The sequence below is a fragment of the Onthophagus taurus genome, chromosome 7 (genome assembly GCF_036711975.1).
Source record: "Onthophagus taurus isolate NC chromosome 7, IU_Otau_3.0, whole genome shotgun sequence".
NCBI lineage: Eukaryota > Metazoa > Arthropoda > Insecta > Coleoptera > Scarabaeidae > Onthophagus > Onthophagus taurus.
Genome location: NC_091972.1, coordinates 7574493 through 7591147, shown reverse-complemented (window position 1 = coordinate 7591147; position 16655 = coordinate 7574493). Strand labels below are relative to the sequence as shown.

The 16655-nt window shown below is 35.7% G+C and overlaps 1 protein-coding gene across 6 annotated transcripts in view; it reads left to right on the top strand.

Annotated features, from left to right (window-relative positions):
• LOC111422759 (homeobox protein prospero) overlaps positions 1–16543 on the top strand; it is a 74667-nt gene extending 58124 nt beyond the window's left edge. For 3 of the 6 annotated variants that reach the window (XM_071197858.1, XM_023055972.2, XM_023055973.2), the window contains exons 3-7: positions 2144–4278; positions 4342–4596; positions 5216–5373; positions 8435–8594; positions 10056–16543. In XM_071197858.1, the coding sequence (XP_071053959.1) occupies positions 2227–4278; positions 4342–4596; positions 5216–5373; positions 8435–8594; positions 10056–10235 (2805 nt within the window). In that variant the 5' untranslated portion in view covers positions 2144–2226 and the 3' untranslated portion in view covers positions 10236–16543. The remainder of the gene's footprint in view (positions 1–2143; positions 4279–4341; positions 4597–5215; positions 5374–8434; positions 8595–10055) is intronic. The other 3 variants (XM_023055977.2, XM_023055975.2, XM_023055974.2) reach the window with 3 other exon arrangements.
• Positions 16544–16655: the final 112 nt, after the last annotated feature.

Genomic DNA, 16655 nt, shown 5'->3' with positions numbered 1-16655 from the left:
AGATAACGAATGGATATAATCCGTTCACTATCTTATCCCGCATTTTTATTTCAGGATAAGCAGAAAAAATGATTCTATAAATTTTCGAAGAAATAATTAAACCTTTCATTACCAGATTATGAAAAGAACATCCCAAAAGATAACCTGAAAGAGTTCAATAAATCTATCACCTCCCTAGCAATAATCGATCTTAAAGTTCCAACGTTGCAAACCGCTGTTGTTGAAGATAATAGAGTAACAACAATGAATTGCCAACAATTTGCAAGAACCCCCGACCTGGAATTGCCATCAGCCATGTTAACAAATACGTTATCAAGGCAAATATTGTCCCAAGTAGGCTGGGTTGTTATGCCTGTGAAGACAATGGATGAAAAAAAAAAATCAGTAGCATTCTGTCTATACTATCAAACATAATATTGGAGTCACCAGTATTTTTTAAATATTGTTGCAAAGATTCAGAAACATATCAAGCGCTCCAATTTTAGGTGTTTTCACTTAACCCTATCGTTCAGGATCGAATCTAACTACAAGTAAATAATTATAAATATAGACTAATTTTACGATTATTTATAAGATTTTATAAAAAATACTAATATTATCAAAAATACGTTATACAGAATACTTTCTCTTAAAGAATACTCAAAGCAGTAAATACTCAAACTCAATTCATTCTCGACCCTTCTCTATTCAAAATCCATTGATTCCCACCAAAAACGATATTCTGATCTACAAGATATTTTAAAGGGTCCGTGTGTACCTAAGAAAAATCTCGTCGAACTCTTCTTTAAGAACACCCCAAGTGATTTGTATAAAGTCTAAGGGTAAGAATTTCGTGGGAACAGTTTTTGCAAGGGAAGATTTCAATGGATTTCACAGCGGGATTTAGAATTGTCTACTAATGGTTTCGAAATCGATTTGAAGGGTGAATGATTGAAGTGAAGAGTTGAAAGTGTTATTGGTAAATCGTTGGGTATTGAGTATAAATGTGGATAGTAATAAAGCACCACGTCGATCTTATTAATTAAGAGTATATCACCGGTCTGGTGGGAACGGCGAATATTCTGTTGTGTTCAGCTCGCATGACGGACAGGAAATAGCTGTACGTACTTTGCGATCGGTACGTCACCGGACCGGAAGTCGTTCTTTGACTTTACCTTTTTATCAGACCATATGCCACAATGGAAACGTCGGGACTATTTTTTTATTTTTTGTGTTCGAGTTTTCACCTTTACTCAAAAAAAAAATAGTCATTCAGATCAATTAAAACAATAATTAAGTTAACGCATTAAAATATGTAGCAACACATATTGAAATCATATACATTATAAAACGAATTCGATCAATAATAGCGAACGATCAGGAAATGGATGTAGGTTGATAAGCATTCTCAATACTTCCTCGTCACACAATGGTAAGTCACTTGATGTCCACGCGTTTGTCACATGAGGATAGATATACACGTATCGACTTGTATGCATCAGGAAAATTGAGCGAATTGCGCAACAAACTTACCAGAGAATGTGTTTAATACTTTTATATTTAGATGTGTTTCGTGGCGTTGGGAAAACAAGATATATCGTCGATATCGTCAACGCTTAAATGATAAGGCCCGTTACTGGTGGTAATTTAAAACTTGTAGGCAGTAATATTCGTGCGATAAGGGTCTAATTTCCGTAGATAAGACAACACTTTTCGCGACAGATGGTGAGAATATTGTGAGAACCCCGTGTATGTGTTGTATACTTCAGGGCCATATGGCACACGAGCTCAACAAAGACAGATAACGATGGGCCCTATTTTTGAGGGTTGTGGCTATTTAGCGATTATAAAATGTAATCAACAGGAGAATTATTGGAAATTAATAGAAGTTTTGTTAGTTTTTAAAAGATTGATTGTCTTGTTATTGTAATAAGCGTTTTTATTTTTATATATGCGCTGTATGTACATGGTCGATAATTAGTAAGAGAGATAGTTTGATATGTGTCTATCACCAAACATATGCGCTTTGTAGTTGTCGGATCAACAGTTGTGGGTTCGCGCTCGGTTCGGCGGCAGGTGGTCGCGTACGAAGCGTGACCCCTTCACCTTCTGCAGGAGTTGTGTATCTACCGGTGTGTTCTAAAAGTGGTCCCTTTGGTTTCAGGTATTGACATGGGCGACTATTCTTAAAGTGGGGACCGAGAGCTCTTCTGGAGGGGGAAACGACGACCAATAACGCTCCGACTTATGATGTCATCGGAGGAGGAGACAGAGTTCGGTTTGTACGCAGATAAACTCCTGAAGAAAACTAAAAGAACCAGACAGCGTGTGGACGCCGGAGAACCGCGCAACAGCTACTCCTCGATACCAAACTTTAGTTCGAGACCGACGTTTCTCGGGAGCGGCAGCAACATTTACGGCGCGATTTTTACGCAACAGCAACAGTTCGGTTTATTCGGGCCGGGGTTCGCGCCGGCTAAGATGTTAAACGAGCTCCTGGGGAGGCAAAAATCGGATGCGAACGGAGGTAACGTGCAAAGTGAGGGCGAAGACGGGAAATTTGATTCGGTGATCAGGTGTGACGGGAGCCCGCCCTCGAACGAACAACTAGCCCATCACATGCTAAGGGATATTCTTCAGGGACGTAAACACGATCTGATGGCACTGGACCACGAGCTCAGGAACGGCCAGGATCATATTATCAACAATAACAACAACGATCTTAAAGCGGAGCCCGCGGACCGAGGGGAAGTAGAGTCCTCAAAAGAAGCCGAGTCGGTAGAGCGACAAGAGATGATGGAAGAAGCACTAAACGGTATGGAGACCGAATCGCTTCCATCGCCGAAAGTAGAACCAGCCAGTCCGGCTAAACCGGAAGACGCAAAAAAGGCGCGTGTCGAAAACATCGTATCAGGGATGCGCTCGAGTCCAGCACCACTACAAGTGAACGGGTGCAAAAAACGTAAGCTTTACCAACCGCAACAACACGACAGCACAGCAGAAAGGTACATCGACGACGAAGAGGACGAATCAGAACCGATTAGACAGAAACGCGTAGAAAAAAACGCTTTAAAATCACAATTAAGGACAATGCAAGAACAACTAGCGGAAATGCAACAAAAATATGTGCAATTGTGTACACGAATGGAACAAAATTCCGAGGAAAGCCAAGAAGTCGAAGAAATCCCCAGTGATAGTGAACAAAGTAAACGATCGGCGCCACCATCTCCGGTTACCACCTCGGTGACGCCCATTCCTCAACCACCTCCCTCATTAACGCAACAGGTGAGCAAAATGAAGATAAGCCCACCGACGCCTCATTACCATAACGGACTATTACACGAACACCCACACATGAGCAACGCGGCTGCTATGTACCTAGGGGTAAGTCACAAATTGTTAATGGAACAAGAAGCGCGCATGGCTAAAGAAGTCGCTGCGGCAACCGCGTCCAGCAACGAATCTCAACATAGCAATCCTCCACCACATCATAATCATCACCATCATCATAAAGAAAACGCGTTCGCCGAACGTTTAAGCATGATGAGAAATGTAACACCCACCGGAACGGACTTAGAGGGATTAGCGGACGCCCTCAAAACAGAAATAACCTCTTCGTTATCTAACCTCATCGATACAATAGTAACAAGATTTTTACATCAAAGGAGGTGTAAACAATCGGACGCTGCTGCGTCGGCGGAACAGTTAAATAAAGACCTCTTAATGGCCTCGCAATTACTAGATAGGAAGTCACCAAGAACCAAAGTATCGGAAAGACCGCAAGCGCCACCACCGACGTCAAGCAGTCAAATGGTAAACGGAAACCACCCGCCGATGATGCCAGTCCATAGCATGGGTATGCAAAAACCGTCTGATATGCACATACGACCTCCAATGTTTCAACCACCTAAACCACCAGGTATCAGTCAAGCCGCCCTTTACGGTATGAATCATCCGTTTTGTGTTGCGAAACAACCGGAAAACCCCGAACAAAATGAAGCGTTAAGTTTGGTCGTAACACCAAAGAAAAAACGACACAAGGTGACCGATACCAGAATAACACCACGAACGGTTAGTAGGATTTTGGGACAAGATGGTATCGGAATGTCACCGGCTCCGATGGAACAATCTTGTGCGTCACCTAGGCCGCCACCTTATCATCAACCGCCACCAATGTTGCCCGTATCTTTACCTACATCTGTGGCAATTCCAAACCCAGGACTTCATGAATCTCAGGTCTTTTCACCGTACAGCCCATTTTTCCACGGACCAAGTCACGGACATCACATGGCCATGCCGGTGAGTTATCGATAATTAATAAAATTTTAGATAAATATTAATAACAACTTTTATTAATTTTAGGCGTCAGCATCACCACCAAGGATGCACAAAATGGAACGAGAATCACCGCCAATTCACCATCCCCCAACGCTTCTTCATCCTGCTTTATTAGCAGCTGCTCAACACGGTGGTTCCCCAGATTACGGTCACATGAGGGCGCCTTCAGGAGGAATGAATATGGATAACGGCGATAGGAACAGCGATTGCAATTCAGGAGACATCTCGTACGACGGGATGCAGCCTACAATATCCTTTTTATACAAAATAATGCCCGAAGTAATTTTTAATCATTTCTCTATTTGTAAACGTAAAAATAACTTTCATGTCTTCTGGTTGATTTGTAAGTCTTCCGTCTAGAGCAATGGCGTTGCTAAATCTCGGTATTGGGTGAAATCCTCGACAAAACTCAATAAGAAACCGTATAAAAATCTAATACTTAATCGATGTCAGTTCTAGACGGCCGCAAAAGGATTTAGTTCTCGTGAATGTATCATGTACCGTAATTACAAGGCTTTTCGAGAAAATAGACTCAAAACAAACGGTAAACTGGTGAATTGAGTCGTAGACATCGATGCCTATCATTTCCATGGACGGTTAACAAGCTCCCGTTAATATTTTAACCCCTCACCTTTACCTAACGTATCACACTTTTGTGAGAATATCGTGCTAACATGCACGTGTTACAGCTAAGAAAAGGAATAAGTTATAACCTTACTTTTTTTTGTGCCAAGTTTACCATTGATTATTTACGATAATTACTTGGGACGAGCGAGCACCGAACACACGGGGGTTACAGGTTTTTACGTTTACAAGACAAACTAATGATAATTAAAAAAAAATACAATTTTTTAAATTTATCCAAAATATCTAGCCAAATATTTCCTTAACTCATTAGCACTCGTCAACATTGACACCAATGCACCTCAGAAAAGCGAAGTTGATGTTCTTCTGGGTTAGATATCCCAGTTCGGCCGTGCTGAAGATGTACTTCCCGGACATCAAGTTCAATAAAAACAACACTGCCCAGTTGGTCAAATGGTTCTCCAACTTCAGGTGAGTTACAATTTTTTAATAAATTATTATAATGATTTTGATAACAACATTATATTCCACCTGTGGTTTTCTTTGTAATCGGTATTTTCTTTGACCTGTTTTGGGTTCAAACCCGCATTAAATACAAACTCAAACAAGAAACGTAAGCATATTTACTCGAATTGGTTATCAAATCACCTGCGCGCTTCGCCGTTTTCTCGAGGGAAACCTCGTCCCCTATATGTTAACGTTCCTAATATTTTTTACTTTACGTACATATTACGTTCATATACTTGTCAACGGTACCAGATTTAAGAATAAGGTTCCCACAGATTTCCCCCTTATATGAAGAATAACAGAACAAGAAACCGGCGAGGTAACTCAGGTACGCGCCGTAAGAATTACAACGGACTTCTTAAAGCCAAAAGACGTTGGTTATCAACAAAAGATTCCCTACATCTGCCTGTTTGATTTACCCTCCCCAAGTCGGCAACCTTTACTCTTTATTGCCGGTTTCGTATTCCCTGAGGTGTTCCTTCAGCGTCTTAAGAAAACGTTTAACGTCTTCTCCCGGTTTCTATAACCATATGCCACGTGGCATATGTCCACGTGCTTATCTGTTGTTCCGTTAGGGTTTTAAAACTTGAAGGTTATAGAAACTAACGAATTTTTAGGACATAAAGAAATTCTTTGTGTAGATTATGAATTTAATTCGCAAGTCCGAAATGTGTAAAGACTCGATTTGCAATCGTACCCAATCAAGATTCAATCTGTTTGTCGGGGTGCAAAGGTGACCGGAAATGGAAATTATCGACCTTGGAGCGGCGTCCACAAGGTCCGGCCCTTCCTGCCGACGAAATCTCGTCCTGCCACCGCGCTCCAGTAGAACATGCCTGCACTATTAATTAGGCCTTTGATTATCCGTAATCGATCAATTAGTCGAAACTAAACGTGTAATCTCCACGTGAGCGAAGAGCTTAAAGCTTTCCCCGTCGGTCGTAGAGAAAGAAAAAAATGAAAAGCTTCGAGACCGCGGATGGCCGCCCCCTTTTCGTCCCTCAAACCCTTTTTCCCTCAGTCTTTCTCGCTCGCACCCGGGTACTGCTCAATTAAATATAACTTAATTAAGGTCTTGAGACTAATTAGTGAGGTTGGTATTTTTCTTTACGCCCTTTTCTCCAGCGTCGTCGCTGCCGGCTCTACGCGCTCGACGTCAACCGTCTCATTAGCTTTTATGCGAAATTAGTCATTAAGGTTTTACCAGAAAAGTATACATTAATTTATATTAATTGAAGAACAGGTAATTTCGTGTCAATTAGATATTTATCTTTAATACTTGTACTTTCTTAGACGCTGAAAAAGTTTTTTTTATACCACCACTTTTCCCGCATTATTGATTTAAAAACAGACTCATCATTATCTCAATCGTTTCAGTTTTAAAGTGAAACGTATCGGGAGCCAAAATCCGAACGAAAAGACATTAATTAAAAGTTCCTCGGGCTCTTTTTTTTTGCTAGATCTCCTCCGCTCCTCTCTTCTGCCCTACCCTACAAGAGAAGTACAACGTAGGGTAAAGTTTTATTTAGGGTACCGTAACGGTTTTCTCTATTATTGAACAGCTGTCCTTTCATCTACCTATGCGTACGGAGTCGTATTGTTCAAATAAAGCCAGACCGGTCGTTTAGTTTCCCTATATACAGAGTCGACCTAAAGTTTTCAAAACAAAGTTTCCGTGTTATATTAAAAAAAAGCAAAAAGGAGGAGCCTATTTAGAAGACGGTGGCATGTGAGTTTTCCGAATACATCGCGATTTCTTTTTGTATACGTTGCTCTCTCGAGGATTTATTTAGAACGGTCGGTCTCCCCTTTTTTACGCGAACGTTTTTTCTATTAATTTTTTCCTGGAAAACAATCTTTCCTGAGATAAATTAAAAATCGTGCAACGGCGACCGCTATATCTATATATTCGTTGTGTTCCTGTTACCTGGTGAAATGTTAAATACTGACTGCTCCGTTTCTGCCCCGGAGCATACGCGAGCAGCAGCCAACAAAGCGCTCCCGTTTCATTTTCCAGTTTGTAATGTTCGTTACTTGCTTTTTGAAATGAAAACTCCCGGAAAAGTCCCTCTTTATTGCCCGCCCTGTGTGCACTGACGCGTCGGCATTCAACGCGGGAAGGTGCGTGCGTCGAAGTCCCTTTGTCTCTTTAAAAGTTGGTGAAAATACAATTTTTCGTTTTTCATCCACCCAAAAAAGAAGAAAACTCAAGTATTTATCTAACGCTTTTCGGTTTTCACTTTACCCACGTTTTATTTTCTTCGTTGTTAACTAATACTTAAATTCATTCTGTTAAACCGTTTTAAAGCAACATAAATAGCGATGCGACATGGGCTCCCGTGCAACAGTTGTTAAGTAAATAGTTAAACAGTTCTAATACTGTATTAATTATGTATGCCCAATTGCTCCATAATTGGTATTTGGATATACGGACATGACACCACAAACATTCGGTCAATATTGATGGCGCTGGCGCCGCTTCGTGCACCCCTTAAACGCTCCCCGGTGCCATTTCGGCTTTTTTTATGTGCACCCGGATAAAGGTGATAAATCACGCGAAAACAAATCAATATCAATTCGTACGAAAAAGTAGAAACGCAAACAGCATAAATTCACGGGAGAGTACGGGAAAATATTTACGCGAATTGAACTACCAGAGATTTTTTTTAATGCAACTACGCATATCCGGGAGCTGGGAGTTGCGCTGTTGTCTAGAGAACTTCGTTTCTTCAAATTACCAGCAATTTTAAGTGGCGCCCTTTCCCCGGCAACGTGTCACGTTACATATAATCGTATGTACATCGATACACACAGAGTGCCAATTAGGAAAAGCGTGAATATTTACGCCAACGATTTTCTGATAGTAGATGGTACACCACTTGTTCCTACGCCTTGCGATTCATTAAAAGAATGCGCTCTAAAAATCGCGGAAAACCAACTCTACTAGTAGTAGTACTCTAATCATCAATTTAAAACATTTTATTTTCTTACAATCAATTTTTAATGTTTTGTTTCTCTTTTCCAGGGAATTCTATTACATTCAAATGGAGAAATATGCAAGGCAGGCTGTTTCTGAAGGTGTTAAAAGTGCAGACGATCTTCACGTGGGTGGCGATTCAGAACTTTACCGAGTCCTTAATCTTCACTACAACAGAAATAATCACATCGAGGTATGCGGCCCACAGGTTCGTGGCTTTTGCATCCGAGACATCCCGCCTATTATTTAGTTTGCTTTTTCTTATTTTATAAATAAATTTTTTATTCACTTTATCCCTTGTATACGGTGAAACTTAAAGCAAAAATATTTTACTCAGAAACGATAAAATTTTTGGAAAATACAAATTTGATTAAAAAAAATGTTCTTTTTTAGCATAAGATCTTTCTTAATGATGATTTTTTGAATTCGTTTGATGATTTTACAAATTCCAGTAGCATTATTATACAGATAGGATATTCTGTTTGGTTTTGGATATGCTGAAATCGGAGGATGTTGCATGGATTTTACAAATTCCAGTTGCATATTTGTTGAACCAGATTTGTACCGTTTTATGTAACTTAATACTCAATGATTAGCTACTGCACATCTTATTCTTGAGACAATTTCAAATAACTGGCATTATTATACAGATAGGATATTCTGTTTGGTTTTGGATAAGCTGAAATCGGAGGATGTTGCATGGATTTTACAAATTCCAGTAGCATCTTTTTATTACAAGATTTGTAGAGTTTTATGTAACTTAATACTCAATGATTAGCTACTGCCCATCTTATTCTTGAGACAATTTCAAATAACTGGCATTATTATACAGATAGGATATTCTGTTTTGTTTTAGATAAGCTGAAATCGGAAGATGTTGCATGGATTTTACAAATTCCCGTAGCATATTTGTTGAATAAGATTTATAGAGTTTTATGTAACTTAATACTCAATGATTAGCTACTCTCCATCTTATTCTTGAGACAATTTCAATTAAATAGCATTATTATATAGATAAGATATTCTGTTTTGTTTTGCATAAGCTAAAATTGGAGGAATTTTTGGAATTAATTTCAAGTTAGTTTTTATGTCAATTTAAATAACCACAAGAAACTACACAAATCTTTGCTATTCTTTGGTGATTTGACTTATTTTGTCCAAATTTGTCATGTGAAAGATATAAAAATTTTAGAAATGACTAAGTTATCACGTTTCCTTTGCTTTTCTTGTCAGAATGAAACGCTTTGCTTAGCTAATGCTACTACTATTTTGTCTTAGACTACACTCTGTCTACAGAAAGAGTTATATTCCTTGCCATACTAATATTAGACTAATATTTGTCTGCTTGGCTTTAGAATAATCTTAAACTACTGTTAGACACGTTCGTGTTTAATCATTAGAAGTTGTGACTACATACACTTTTTAAATAGCTGTACATAGAATTTTATTTCCTTCCAAAAATTTTATCGGATCTGAGTAAAATTGGTTTAAGTTTCAATCACTGTATACATTATATTTTCTTTAAAGTCGATGAGACGATGTCAACTTCTTGAGATGTCTTGGACATTTGGCACGACAACTTTTAGCTTTATTTAGTGCAAATTGTTCTAAATCCAAATATTAATAATTTTTAAACGATTTTTTTACAATAAAATTTGTATTTTTTTAGGTACCATCGAACTTTAGGTTCGTGGTAGAACAAACGTTACGGGAATTCTTCAAAGCGATCCAAGAGGGTAGAGACGCGGAACAGTCGTGGAAAAAGTCTATCTATAAGATAATTTCCAGGCTGGATGATCCGGTACCGGAGTACTTTAAGTCTCCAAACTTTTTGGAACAATTGGAGTGACCTGTTACGAAGAGTGGCAACGCGCTACCGAATGCCTATTACCATCACCACAATCCCCATCAACAACAATCCCATCAACAACATCCACATCAACAACCACCACATCCGCAACAACCACATCAACACCAACAGCAACAACAACAACACCAGCAAAATCATCGTATGTGGTAGGAACTGATGCAGGGACTCGGTAGCTGAACCGCACAAAAAAAAATCTTAAAACGTTCAATCCCATGAAATAAAACAAAAAAAAATAATGTTGAAGAATCGGTGACGTTATGCGAAAGAAAAAAATTACAAAAAAAAAATACAAACTGTCAACGTTTTGTTCCTTTGTTCCTGACGATATATATCTCTATCTATATATATTATATATATATGAACTCAAAAAATTAACAAAAAAATTTTGTAGAACGGTTTTGAAAATTTCTTAAAAGATTTGTTGATTTGAAACCGTTCTAGATTCATAATTAAAAAAATCTAATAATAATTGTGTTAGGTTGACAGTTATATTTAAAGAAAAAATATAGTAATAAGAGACAATTATAGCCTCAGGCAAAAAGATAACAAAGTTCGCAAGAACAGTGAATTAGAAAACAAAACAGAATAGATGTTTATCGGGCGTCAATATATGGTTATGTTCAATTTACAAACATACAGTAACCAGCAGTAAACAAGTTAACAATCTGCACAATTTCGCATTTTAAAGTACGATTTTTGGCATTGTTTTCAAGTTTTTCAATTTTATAATAATGCCTCTGTAAACTGTAAACATGTATATAGACTTGTATATAGAATATTTATCACTTATTATTTATGATTTTAACTAATCGTATAAATATGTTCTATATGACCAAAGTTATTATTATTATTATTATTATTGTCTTTTCCTAGTCTAACATATAAATGCATCCTTTGCACTAACTCTTGGACGAATTAAATTAAAAATTTCTCCAGAGAGTTAGTGTACGTGATTTTATTTGTTATTATTTTATTTCTTATAAAAGAATTTATAAGATTTAAGATAATTTTTAATTTTTATGTTCATATTAAGTAGGTATGCCCTTTTATGTTTAGTTTTTAATTTCGCACAACATTTTGTAATTTCTTAATTTAATTTCTTGTTGTTGTTTAATTTTTATTTTCCTTTTTGATTGTAATAGGCTAGTTGCTATTAACTTGTGGAATAAGTTGTTGGCATGCCTGCATAATATTTACTTTTAATTATTTTTGCATTTAATTATTATTTTAAAATCACTTTTTAGCACTATTATAATTATAAAAATAGATACACGATCTCTTGAAGATTCACGTATGAGGCAACTAGTCAATAATAAAATATTATTTTCGTCCCATAGCTTTCTGTTATTATTTTTTTTTTGTTTTGGTTGCAATCAAAATGCAGTTTACAGGGCAGCTTTTGTTCCTAATCAATCTAAAGCGCCAAAAAACTCAAAAATCAAATTAATAAAAAAAAGATAACCAGTATTCCTTCTTATCCCACATAAGTCTCAAAAAAAAAGTAATAATAAACAGGTAAAGTGGTAAATTTTTGTAAAAGGATTCCGAGATTGTTATTGTAGCTTAAAAAATAAGCTATGAAGTCGTGATTTTACTGTTCCTAAAAAAATTGTATATTGGATACTGCCGAAGTTATAAAAGACTGCCGTTCAATTAGTCTTTTATTTAACTTTTTAGTTAACGCGTTAAACTTTTGGTTGCTTTTCAAAATTAATGGTTTGGAGTTTTGAGAAAGTTTTGTTAAAATTTTAATTTTCGTCTCGGAATCTTCGAAAAAAAATAATGGTGAAAAATTATTACAACGTTCGTTTAGAAACGTTCGTCTTTTAAATGAAAAAAAAGTGAATTTTAAAGTGATGTTTGTTAAGATTTAAAGAAAAAAAGAGAGAAAGTAATATATGACGTTAGTAATTGTGAAGTACCCCAAAATTTGTCAGCGGTTCTAGAACCAAAAATCAAGCCTCACTTCTAATCCTATTCGAAAAAAGACGACTACTTACTCGTAATATAATCTAAACATATTATTCTCTCATGTTGTAAATAAATATTAAGCTTGTCTCCAACTCGCAATAGTCTCGTGTAAAATAAAAATAATTAAATAATCGATAGAAAGTGCATATAAATAATGAATGTAAATTTTTAATTTTATGATGAAAAAAATAAATAGGAGTGAGGCACAAGTACAAAGATTTCTGGAACCACTGATTGTGACTGAGGGATTTTGAAGCGAATACCCAAGTGCTTTAATTTTTAACTATTTAGATGAGATTCTCCTGCAGATTTAACTTGGATAGTGGGGTTACGTGTCATAGTGAACCATCAGATATTTCGAGCAAAAAATAAATAACGAGATGAAGAAGCATAACAACTTTGGGTCATTACGCAGTGATTTCGTTCATCACGACACGTGATCCTAATGAACAAAAGTGTAATAAGACCTCAAAAATAACTGTTGGTTTTGACAATTCACAACAACTCTTAAAACAAAACCTACAGAAAAAAAACAAAACGAATATTAATACATAAATAAATAATAATACACAGATACACACAAAAATGAAATAACAATAATAAAACCAATACGAAAAACAGATACGTACGAAATCAAAATAATAATATAATAATAAAAAATAGAGACGACTTAATAACCGAAAAAAATGCAAAAACAGCTGAAATAATAGAACAAAAGAATTGTTAAAGACAATTCAAAAACAGATGAATTCAGAAAAGGCCTGGCAAAGGTCACGGAGGAATTACAATGCTTTCTGGATGAGACTGTAAAAGTAATTTTTGAGGTCGATCCAAGCAGTTTTCCCTTTCTAAAACGGGGGATAACGTGTAGTTGTATAGTTAGCCCGCATCCCCAAAATGAAAAAAAAACTATATATACCTAGGTAGGACCCCCTCCCCTGACAGCATATTCGATCCGTTATTTCTTCGTTCTATTTTTTCTATAACAGAGATATTCGGCGGATTTTATGACAAACTTTTTTCTTTGCGTTTAAGTTTTCGGTTAGCACTTGATTTTTTATGCACACACATTCGACTAAAGGCAATATAAGTCTGAAGACACTCGGTTTTCAGTTACAGCGGAACTTTAAATGGTTTTAAGGAAAACAAAAACGAAAAAAACAAAAAATCTAAAAAAGAAAATAATCGACACACGCATAAATTTTAACGAAAAAAAAGAAAAACAAAAAATACACTGTTCGGAAACGGAAATGTCATTTTTACGAAAATCCAAAAAAATGTTTAGGTCACCGGTTCAAAAAAAAATTGTCACGATTTATTAAAAAATAAAAAAAGGAAAAGATATCACGAAAAAAGTACAAGCTTATTTTAAGCACCTCTGCGCCTTAAAAATTAAGAAAAAAATTCGATGCAAAAAAAATGATATGAGTGTGTATAACCAAAATCTGCCTTATTCTATTTTCTTATGATGAAAAAAAAAATCTCCTACCATTATTATAGCGTGATTATTTGCTAGTATGTCGTTTTCTCACCTGACACCGACGATATAACCATATTTCCATAAAAATTAAGTATCAACTAATCTAGTCCAAAATATGTAATACATAGCATTTTGTGTGAGTTGTAGTATACATGTAAAATTGTTGGTAACTAATCGGGTGCCCTACAAATTGAATTCGTATTTAATTTTAAATGTTTTTATTTTCGAGATGCGTTTCGTTTACATTTTTATATAAATACAGGTATTTTACAGCGTAGCCAAGTAGTTCTCAATATATTTAATTTTTGATACGATTAATATGTTACACACGATATTCGCAGCACATCACGAAGTTGCGAAATTTTCATACAAACGTATATTTGTACATTCCGGGGGAAATTTTCGTTCGTAACCATCGTTTATTTACGGTTTTATACGAATAGGGGCCGCCCCTTGCAGCCGTTCTCAATTTCGAAATAGTCAAAAAAATTCCACACAAAAATCTGTTTAACAATAGAAGATGAAGGCAACCAACCAAAAAAAATATAACCATTTGGAACCCACAGTTAAGAAAAAAACATCTATTTCCATCACCAGCATTTTAAACCGGTTCAAAACTCTTTCTCTCTCTCTCTCTCTCTCTCTATCACAAACAATCTCAAAATTCTCTGGGCCAATTCGTCCGTCAAAAAAGTGCCTTCAAAGTTGTTTTTACGAAAAAAAAAAAAAAATATGAGAATAAAAATTACAAATTTACGGGCCCTAAATAGTCACGATGCCCAACCAAAACGGCTGCAAGGATCAAACGTTGGCGGTCTCGCCGAATTGTAAATTTGATTTAGTTGTAATCAAATGGGGCACTCGATATTCATAAACATAAGGTTATTTCATAAATATTATATTGTTATGCTAAGGTGGCCATAACCTGGTTAAAATAACCACGGGGAAGCTATTACTATTTGTGGTATATAGTAACTTTGAATTAGAGGTAGTAAAATAACATACAGAATCAATGGTTTCAGTTGGGATCCATGTTATTGACATTTTTCTGTTAGCTGTTATTGTTATTTGTTAAAGGGGATGACTACCAGAGCTACCGATCACGTATATTTAAAAAAAAATAAGTAAAGAAAAAACGATTTTGATGGAGAATGGTTTACGCTAAACTACCGCATAATCAGCAATAGCTTTTACATACACATATGTTTATATATGTATAAATATGTACATACACCGAGCATGTATCGCCATAGTAAATAAGTTCACAACAAAACTTTCGGCGGCCATTTCTTGTAATATAACAGGTCCATAAGAAAATTTCTAAATTCTTTCATAGACACCAAATAAAGCGTCGACCATCGAATGTGCAATATTACACGCGTGTCCTCGTAAAGCAACCGTTCGTCATCCCCTCACCCTCTCATATGTGCTATAAGTTGTTTTTTTCATTCCACCACGTGACTCGTTTTTTGTCTTCCCTGTACAGTCTCGACAACGATTTTGTTGACAATCGTCGAAAGTTTCGCAAAATTCGCGCGCACTGAACGGAAACAGAATGATTGTTATAAGGCACCACCACTGTGACCAACATGTAACGTTTGGCCTCTAAATTTCCGGAAATGCGTCTGAAATCAGACGCATGGATAATATTTAAATTAAGTTTCACACAATTTGGCGATAATTCACAAATCTTTTTCGGTTCAAATTTCGGTATAACTCAAGTTAAAACGAAGAAAAATTATTCAGTGTTATATAGAACCACACAACAACGAAAATACTAAATTTCCAGTTAAAAAGAATTTTAAAAAATTAAAAAAATGATAAGTGGTTCTATAATGAGAGAATTTTTGAAAAGTATTTATCTAAAAAAAAAGATAAAAAATTCAAAACGTCTAGTATAAGATGTTAATTTCTTGTAAAAAATTTTGGTGTATTATACTGGAATAATAATTATAAAGAAATATACTCTTATATAAAATATTATATTAAAAAAAAATGAATGTTTGAATTATGAAAAAATTAAAAACTTGAGTTATAAAAAAAATGGAGAAAAAAGGAAAGAAAATTAAAAAAAATACAGTGGGTTTATAGTGTTGTCGAGGTTAGTCCAAAAGTCACTGGTGTACTATATATTTGATATATATCCGCCACAGCCGTTTCTTCTTTTTTTTAAGCGAGAAAAAAAAGGGCTCCGCAATCTCAGTAATTTTAAGGTTAGGCGTCGATAGTGAATCGAATAAGAATGTATATTTAGTACAAAAAAATTTTAACGTGAAAAAAAAGGTAAAATAAAATCGATATAGCTCAAAATTTTATTTCACGGCGAATCAGTCCCTGCGCTTCCCACGCAGAATTATATGTGTAAAAAAATTTAAGAGTATTTTTATATTTATATTGGTGTAAATCAAAATTTCGTAATGAGCGCAAAAAAATTATCGTAGAGAGACTTTTTAGGTTGATAATAAATTTAAGGAAAAATTAACGTTTAGGAGTTTTTAAATGAATTTGTATATAAAAAATTTATATATAAATATATAGAGTGGTCGCCAGGGACGGACTCGCCATGTTGGTACGCGTATGTTAGTGGGCGAAGTGGCGACGTATACTATACTATATACGTACAAAGTACTCGTAAAGTGTGCGTAAAAAGCACCATCCTATGTTGCTTTCGTTTTTTATTTTAGCGTGTGCCGTATCCATGTTATATTAGACAATTTTACTATTTGGTGTACAGCAATTGTTTCGACATCTGATTTGTTAAACGCGGTCAGATCGCTCGAGATGTTGTGACTGTGTTTTCATTGAACAGTATAATAAATATATACATTTATTTGGAGCCATTAGTATTGTTTTATTTTATTTATTAAAATCCCACAAACAGATATTAATAACAAATAATGCTGATAAATAATAACCAAGGTAAGTAATCATTTCCAATAATAGATTTC